This window comes from Fistularia commersonii, chromosome 22, assembly GCF_037954325.1.
Source record: "Fistularia commersonii isolate RoL2024-O1a breed Wild chromosome 22, RoL_Fcom_v1.0, whole genome shotgun sequence".
NCBI lineage: Eukaryota > Metazoa > Chordata > Actinopteri > Syngnathiformes > Fistulariidae > Fistularia > Fistularia commersonii.
The window spans coordinates 13,734,053-13,743,346 of NC_141305.1; the positions used below are offsets into that span (position 1 = coordinate 13,734,053).

The 9,294-nt window shown below is 39.8% G+C and overlaps 1 protein-coding gene across 1 annotated transcript; it reads left to right on the top strand.

Annotated features, from left to right (window-relative positions):
* Positions 1 to 3,550: 3,550 nt before the first annotated feature.
* Positions 3,551 to 8,869, top strand: imp4 (IMP U3 small nucleolar ribonucleoprotein 4). Its single transcript, XM_086169639.1, has 9 exons — positions 3,551 to 3,678; positions 4,546 to 4,654; positions 4,780 to 4,863; positions 4,929 to 5,038; positions 5,954 to 6,086; positions 6,347 to 6,501; positions 6,585 to 6,679; positions 6,763 to 6,836; positions 8,744 to 8,869. The coding sequence occupies exons 1-9, from the start codon at positions 3,676 to 3,678 to the stop codon at positions 8,854 to 8,856; spliced, it is 876 nt and encodes a 291-aa protein (XP_086025765.1). The 5' UTR covers positions 3,551 to 3,675; the 3' UTR covers positions 8,857 to 8,869.
* Positions 8,870 to 9,294: the final 425 nt, after the last annotated feature.

Genomic DNA, 9,294 nt, shown 5'->3' on the forward strand with positions numbered 1-9,294 from the left:
CAAAGAGGATCTTGGACTACCTCACTAACCGCCAACAGTATGTGATGTCAAAGAACAGTCTCAAATATAGTGGTACGCAGCACGGGGGCCCCACAGGGAACAGTCTGGGCCCCATCACTGTTCACCCTGCACACTGCGACCTTCATGCACAGTTCTGACAACTACCGCCCGCAGAAGTTGTCTAATGACTGCCATTGTCGGACTCATCAAGGATGATGACAAAAGACAATAGAGAGCTGATACAGAACTTTGGTGCCTGCGGACCTTCCTCCTGTTAAACACAGGAAAACCAAAGGAGCTGGTGGTGGATTTCTGTAGGAACGGACACACCCCCAACACTACCTCATTGACACTGAGAGTAAGTGCCAGGGTGTTTACATGAACAGGAAACTGGACCGGTGGCACAATTCTGACGCTGTCTACAGGAAAGGTCAGAGCAGACTTAACCTGTTGAGGATACTCAACTCAGGTCCTTTTGAAGGGCAGGGGCTATCTCCCATCCCATGCAGAACTTCATTGCAGCACTGAGCAGTTCAGCAACACAATCCTTCACCCCAAGTGTGTGAAGGAGATATTTCACAGGTCCTTATTTCCAGCAGGTGTTCGGCTACTTGACGCCCAGCTGTGCTCTCAATAAACTTCTTTTCAGTCATTCTTTCATTCACCCATATTCACACAGACATCCATAGGTGCTGCTGCTGCAAGTGTTGCTGCAAGCGGCCACTTCAGCATATGTTTATACTGCTTATAGATCGTTTATATTCTTTAATTTTATTTTTTGTTTAATTTTTTCTGACATGTTTATATCATACTGCTTGTACATCCCACCTAGAACAGGAGGAAAAGACAACAACAAACGAAAGTACATCGTCATACCGTACGTTGCTGGTGTTTTGACCAACATCAGATACCAGTACATTTCAAACCCCACAACACCCTGAGGAGAAAGCTGGTGCACCCCAAGGACAGGATAGAGAATGTGGTATCTGCTGTCACCTGCACTTAGGACTGTGATGACGTCTACATTGGAAAGACCAAACAACCTCTGTATAAACGGACGGACGGATATAGGAGAACCACCACTTCGGGACAGGACTCTGCGGTCCACTTACATCTACGAATCTTCTTTTGAAGACAGCAATGTCTTCAAAGTAGTTGCGCAAGAGAAGACAGATAGTTCCAGAGAGGAGCCAAAGAAGCCAACCCGCTTCCACCAAGTTTTTGCAAATCAACTTCCATTTACACAATAAGCCACCATAACCTGGACCCCTCCAAAACCCTGGCAGTTACATTGGGAAACTCCCCACAGGTTATTTAGAACTGAAGAACCCTCTCGGAGAAGCTGAAACGTCTTCAAGTGAAGAAATTCAAGTCCAGTTGCCAAGACAAGAGGATTTCAACAAGAATTCACCATGACCTGGATGACTGAGAACCTCCACTGTACATTTTAACTACCTCTACTGCACGATCCACTTCCTGCTGTGCGTGAATTGAAATTTCTCCACTGTGGGATGATTAAAGGAATATTCTATTCTGGCTTCTTCTTCCTCTTCTTTTACTTTCAGCTGCTCCTTTTGGTGGTGGCCACAGTGAATCCACTTCCTCCATCTGAAGCTATTCTCTGTATCCTCTTTTCTCACATCAACAACCACATATCCTGTCTCACTACATCCATAAATATTCTCTTTGGTCTACGAGACCTCCTGCCTGGCAGCTACAATTCCAGCATCTGTCTAGCAATATATTCACTGTCCTTCATCCGTACGTGACAGGACCATCTCAGTTTGGCTTCACCACTGTTGTATATAACTTTACTTTCATTCTGGCTGATACTCTTTCTCCACCCATTCCAATCTGCTTGAACATGTTTCCTCACCTCTTTTCCACTCTCTACTGCTCTGGATTGTTGACCCCAAGTATTTAAAATCCTCCACCTCTATCTCGACTCCTTGTAGCCTCACCTTTCCACCTGAGTTCCTCTAATTCACACACATATATTCTGTCTGCTGCGACTAACCTTCATTCCTCTCCTTTCCAGTGCATACCTCCACCTCTCCAGATGTTCCTCCACCTGTTCCCTGCTCTCACCATAGATCACAATGTCATCTGCAAACATCATGGTTCACAGAGATTCCAGTCAAACCTCATCTGTCAGCCTGTCTATCACCACTACAAACAAGAAGGGGCTCAGAGCTGATCCCTGATGGATTCCCATCTCCACCTTAAACTTCTCTGTCAAACCTGTAGCACACCTCATCACTGTCTCACATCTAGCATACATGTCCTACACCAGTCATACATATTTCTTCACCACTCCAGATTTCCTCATACAAAACCAGAGTTCTTCTCTTGGCACCATGTCATGTGCTTTTTCTAGGTCTACAAAAACACGATGCAGCTCCCTCTGGCCTTCTCTGTACTTATCTGTAAGCATTCTCAAAGCAAATACTGCATCTGTAGTACTCTTCCTAGGCATAAAGCCGTACTGCTGTTCACAAAGGCTGACTTCTGCTCTCAGGCTAGTTTCTGCTACTCTTTCCCATAACTTTATTGTATGGCTCATAAACTTTATCCCTCTGTATTTACTGAAATTTTGCACATCTCCCCTTTTTCTTAAAAGGGGATTAACAGTGTAGTTTACATGTGGGCCCCTACCTTTGCACTTATAAGTTACCCTATGCTCCTACCTTTTCAGGAAAAAAATATTTACTACAGCCATTTCCATTCTTCTTGCGAAGTCTACCACCATCAGTTCCTCTGTGTTCCTATCCTGTATACCAAATCTGCCCATCTCTTCTTTGTATCTTATGCACCAGTTACCACTCTCTTCCCTCTGCAGATCACTTGATCTAACTCACTCCAGAACGTCTCATTCTCACACCCCATCTGTGGGATATAGCCACAAACAACATTGAGCATCACACATTCAATTTCTCACTTCAGACACATCAGTCTTTGCATCTCCAGAACATTCTTAACTAAGTCCTTCTTCAAGATAACTCCATTTTTTCCTCCTGCCAGTAGCATGGAGGCACAAGTCAAAATTGAATACAAGTCAAAACCTGCTCCTAAGCGTCTAAAATGTTACCTTTGCACCTGGTCTCCTGGACTCAGTATATCCACCTTCCTTCTCGGCATCATGTCAACCAACTCTCTACCTCTTCCAATCATTATCCCGATATTCAAAGTCCCTCCTCTCAGTCCCGGACTCTTGCATTTTCTCTTCTCTCTCTGCTTCCGAATACACCTTCTTCGACCCACAGAGGACCAGTTTTCACAGGTATCATGCAGGTCGTAGTGAACCCGGGCCTCGGCCGATTTTGTTTTGGCATCCGTTTTACCCCTGATGCTCTTCCTGACGCAACCCTATGCATTTATTTGCGCTTGGAACCGGTTCAGGGAAACACTGTCTTGTGTACCTCTGAGGCTGCATTGGGATGCGCAGACACTCATTATATGTCTTCGCGGAGAATTGTTTTTAAAATAATTTAATTTGAGTTCATGAAACAGTATTTGTTTTGATTACGTCAAATGTGTCATCTCGACATAGTGAGTATCGATGACTTTCATTGGCTTCTTGACAACCAATGGAAGCGGTCGTTGTACGCAGGACTCCATGTGTTGGTGTCGGAGTTGTGCTAGTGCTACTTGCTAGCCACTACCAAACAAGAAACCATGGTAGGTTTTCCCAAAAATAATGATTTATGCGGCATATTAGACAACACTGCACAACATGAACCTCATGTATAACGAGCAGCTTCTCATATAATAGATTTGACATCGAACGATGGCGGGTTGTCTGTAAATCAGTGATTGTAAACATCATTTTCCTTTAACTCTCGTGATTATGTTTCAGTTGATAATGTCGTACCTAGTAGTAGTAGTTAAGTTGGTGTATTGGTAAACTTATGTTTGTCGTTGGTGTGAAGATACTCGTGTCTCTGTCCCAAATCAAAAAAAACTAAATTTTTACAATGAATACAATTTTAAATGGCCCAGGAAGACCACAACTATATAGCTATAATTGTTGATAAATTAGCAACTCTTGTAGACCTACAAACTGTTACTGAAGTCAAGTTCTCTAATGGAAAAAATGTGAAGATTTGTTTGATAACCGTCATTGTTTCATGTCTCAAAGTTAAACAGAGCACATTAGATACTATAATGTGTACTCAACTAAAACTGAATTAGTGTACAGCAACCATCTGCATGTAGTTCCAGTTCCAGTGCTGATAGAAGCTTTTTTTTTTTTTTTTTTTTATATATATATACAAGCAATCAGCAAGATATCTTGCTTGTTCTCTCGAGCGTTTGATTTTTTTAACAATACAGAAGTGCAGATAAACTACTTCTCCCCCTTTTAAGTTGACCTGTCTCCAGCGTCATCATGAGTATTCCACATGTTGGTTTTCCTTGTCTAAGCCATTCTTGTGATGTATCATAGCATTAAAAGAGGCTTCTTAATATTGTGATGACTTGCAACTTGTACAACACCACAGATGACATTTTTTGTCACATTGAAAGTGCTTTCTGTCATGTACCCAGCTTCGTCGGGAAGCAAGGCTGAGGAGGGAGTACCTCTACAGGAAGGCACAGGAGGACAGACTCCGGACAATTGAGGAGAAGAAACAGAAATTAAAGGGTGCACTTGATGGTATGGGCTTTAGTTTGCCTTTTTTCCAACTCCTGCTTGTTGAAAGTTGTATTATGAAAGTGATTCCACCTCAACCCATAATTTAACCTTTTCTCTTTTTTTTTTTTTTTTTTGACACCACCCAGAAAATCGTCTCCTACCAACTGTGGTGCGCAAAGAGGCTCTGGAGCTGCAAAAACTGCTAGAATATGATGATGGAGGGGCAGAGGGTGAGTGTTCCTACACAGTTTCCAGTATTTCATCTTATTTAGCTGACTCTTTGTCAACCTGGTAGGCGTCAGCTCACACATGGATGATGAGTACAAATGGGCAGGAGTTGAAGATCCAAAAGTCATGGTAACCACGTCAAGAGATCCAAGCTCCAGACTCAAGATGTTTGCAAAGGTCAGACTCATCTCCCACAACACACCAAGGTCTATGCAGAAATGTGCTCATTTGAAACACTGAAGAGACAAAAAGAAGGAAGGAATAAAGCTGACTGACTTTGACAGATGTGTAGGTTAAACATAGCACTTTTCCAGATTTCAAAAAGTTGATATGATATCTGTTATCAAAATGTTTTTTCATTGATTCGTAGAATTAATAGATCTATCTTCATGGGAATCTTACTAAAATCTTTCGGTAAAGTGCTTTCTGAAGCAGGGGCGCACCGTTAAACTGCATGGTAGAGTTCTAGCATCCCAAGAGGCTAAATCCACTTATGTATTATGTACAAATTATAAACACCCAAGCTGTGGTTTTAAGCATTGTGACACAACCAATGGGGTTGTGATTCTAACTGGTAACAGCAAATAGTTGATACATCAATGCAGAAGAAAAAATTAAAAGAAGGCAAAAAATACACCAATGGGTAGGTTTTCTCATTTGCACCCCAATCATTACAGGCCCTATGAAAAAAGATACATGCTGTATCTGCATATAGTCAATTGAAGGCTGATTCATTTTTCCACATTTTTATAATGCAACAGTTGTTTGTTTAATCTGAATACTGTTTTTAACAAGGGTCTCAACTGAAATGTTTATAACCCTAAAAAGCTGATTAACAAGTGTTAGAGGTCTGCTCAGATTAAGGGTTGGAAAATTATAATGGAAACCATAACATCTGTCTATGTCTCTCAAGAGGAACATGCTACAACAATGCAGTAATAACAAAACCCACCTGATTATAAGACACGTGACTTCAGCGGTGCACAAGGCCCAATCTAACGCTTGACTCTCCGCATTTAATAATCCATTGTGCAGCAACAAGAAATGCATATACAGGGAGGAGATAGTGTTCACTGACCTGTGTTCCTACAGGAGGTGAAGCTGATGTTCCCCGGAGCTCAGCGCATGAACAGAGGAAACCATGAGGTCACTGCACTGGTTCGCGCCTGCAAGGCAAACAATGTCACAGATCTTGTCATCATTCATGAAACCAGAGGGCAGCCAGGTGCTCCTGCTCAAGTCACATTATATATATCACAAAACACGTTTTTATATATATATATATATATATATATATGTATATGTAGTCACAGGCAGCAAAAAAGAGTTTGCCATCTTGTATTTGTAGGGTTCACATTTTAAGCAATTAGCTCTAAAATTAGATGATGATTCATAGATTTATTTTTTTTAAGGATCAGAATGCCTTTTTTAAATTGAACTTGATGAAGTTGTATGACTTTAATTTTTGTCTGTCTGTGTCTACAGATGGCCTGGTGGTTTGCCACCTGCCATTTGGACCCACAGCGTATTTCACACTTTACAATGTGGTGATGAGACACGATGTCCCAGACATTGGCACCATGTCTGAGGCCTACCCCCACCTCATCTTTCACAACTTCACCTCACGGCTCGGCAAGAGGGTGAGCAATTGTCTGACATACAAACCGCTGATATTCTCTTTCACCATTTTTCTTCATGCAGCTAATTAATTCTGCTCATACAGGTGTCCAATATCCTCAAGTATCTGTTTCCTGTCCCGAAGGAGGACAGCAGGCGTGTGATAACATTTGCCAACCAAGAAGACTTCATCTCTTTTAGGTCTTTGTAACAGTCCTTCCTTGTAAAGGCAACGCATACTGCTGTATTTCACATCATATATAATATCCTTTTTCCCTCTTCAGACATCACACATACAAGAAAACAGACCACAAGAATGTTGAACTGACAGAAGTGGGACCCAGGTTTGAAATGAAATGTAAGTAATGCCCTGTGTTTGTTTGCCAAAATACAATGAAGTCCAATAAAATATCACTTAACCTCACATTCAGAGAAGCTGATTTTCAAGTTAGCACCATGATAAGCACAGTTTAACAGACTAAAATTGGCTGAAAAAATGTAAATATATAATCATATTTATATTTGTAAAGTCAAATTGACAATGATATTTACAAATTACAGTTCCTATGAGAAATATCATAAAATACATAGATCAGTCTTCTGAAACTTAACAAAATGGAGCCATGAGGTTGTTTGACACCTTTTTTTCTCACAAATTTTATTTATTCTTACAAATGTCCCTCTCATAATTCAATACATATTTTAAATCAAAAGTACAAAACAAGGAAAAAACAATATCCATACAACATCCATCTTATTTGTTTTTTTTTTTTCCTTAGAATTTGAAAATCAGTTCCTTAAATGTATCCCTTAAATAACATGGATCTATGCTTTTTATTATTTCAGAGGATAGGAACATTTTGCAAATCTGTCACACAAATCATGGATTTTTTTTTAAGCTTAATCTCTTACAACTTGGCTCCTTTTAAGTAAATTGATCCTAGTTTTCTAGGATACAAACACAACATAGTTTGAAAAGAGATTATTCCAAAGGTTGCATTGAGGAATATTGCCTCTCTATGCTGTCGATTACAGTATTCATATACCGTCATTTCCAGACTATTGAGCGCACCTGAATATAAGCCGCACCAGATAAAAATAACTCAATAAATCTATGTGTACATAGAAGGGTGCACTTGTCTATAAGCTGCAGGTGTGCACGTTGTAACATTAGATATTTTACACAGAAACCTTTTGTCAAACTTTTAATTAAATAGATACTTGTAACATCCACAAATATGTACTGGAAATCCTTTTTTCCAAACAGTGCTTGTAACACGGCTGATGAAAAAGATTAATAATAAGTAACACATGAAAATGTCCATCCATCCATCCATTTTCTATCCCCGCTTTGTCCTCTAGCTGATGTCTATCTCGGTGTTCATCCTGCGCACTAAAACCGTCAAAGTCGTCTTCTTCACTGTTGGAATTGTGCGCCCTCAGGATTTCACAGTCATTTCATCGGTCCGATTTGACGAGGCGAAACGTTTTAGCTGTGTGTAGCTCAATAGCCCCCCAAAAATCCATGAATTAGCCGCATCGTTGTTTAAGCCACAGTGTTCAAAGTGTGTGAAAAAAAGTAGCGAGGCATAGTCCGGAAATGACGGTAACTTAATCTTTTTAATGACCATTGACAGTTTTAAGCTTGTTAACATTCTGTTTGTTCCTGCCTCTAAAATCCCCATGTTGTGTTAACAAAGTGTATGGTTCTGAATGGCACATCTGGCTGCATAATTAGGTGATTCCAAATTGATATTGGTCACTGAACAGCCTAAAGCCAAACACAGAAAAAATCCTGACGAACAACAAAAAGAATATATCCGCTCATGGAAAACACTAACTTACTACTGAATGTCATAAAACACAGATTACTAATCATTAACTACTATCTATTGAAGGACTGTATAATTAACCCTTCAGATTATGGTTGTGCAAAAAACACAAAATTTAGATTGTGGTTTGAATTCCTTTCTTTTAGCTTCTTTATCACAGTAATGGTCCACAATCTGGATTGTGTTAATTTGACATTAAAAGAAGGGAAAGCGATGTCTGCATGCCTATATATCAACTTCTAATGAAGTAGTGACTAAAAATGTGACAGCTTTACTTGTTAGAAGCAATTATGAGTCAATACAAATAACAGATGTTCAAAAAATAGACCATGAAAAAGCAATTTATTGAGGTTATTTTATGCTGAATAGCATTGCCCTCCACCACTTCTTGTGTAAAAGGATTATCTTTGTTTGTTTTTGTTTTTTTTACAAGTGTACATGATCAAACTGGGCACACTGGAAAATGAGAACACAGCAGATGTCGAGTGGCGTCACCATGCGTATACACACACAGCTAAGAAGAGGAAGTTTCTCAGTCTGGAATAAAAAGAATAACCAACCTGTTGTTTTGTACTGATTTGTAAAAGTTAAAAGAACTAGTCTTTATAGTGTCATATAAGCATATGTCTGCAGAGATTTCCAAGGTTCCAAGGGTGAGTTATGGTCAACATTAAGATTAAAATAACCCGACCTAGTCGAAGATTTTCTTTTTCCTTTTTTATTGAAAGAGCTTCAAAAATTAGAGAAATGATGCAATACTCTTTGTGTTTTATCAGTTTTAATAAAGTTTTTGTTAAAAGATAATCTGCTTCATTTTTTTATCTAGACTTGTCTTAATTATCTTTGTTTTTGGAGGAATTAATATTGTGTTAAATTAGTGATGCATAGTGGAGTTCATCGGGATGTCATAGACCACGCCTACCCAGCTGGTGATGACCAATGACACGACGTCGCTATAGCGTATGACCAATGAAAAAGAAGTAG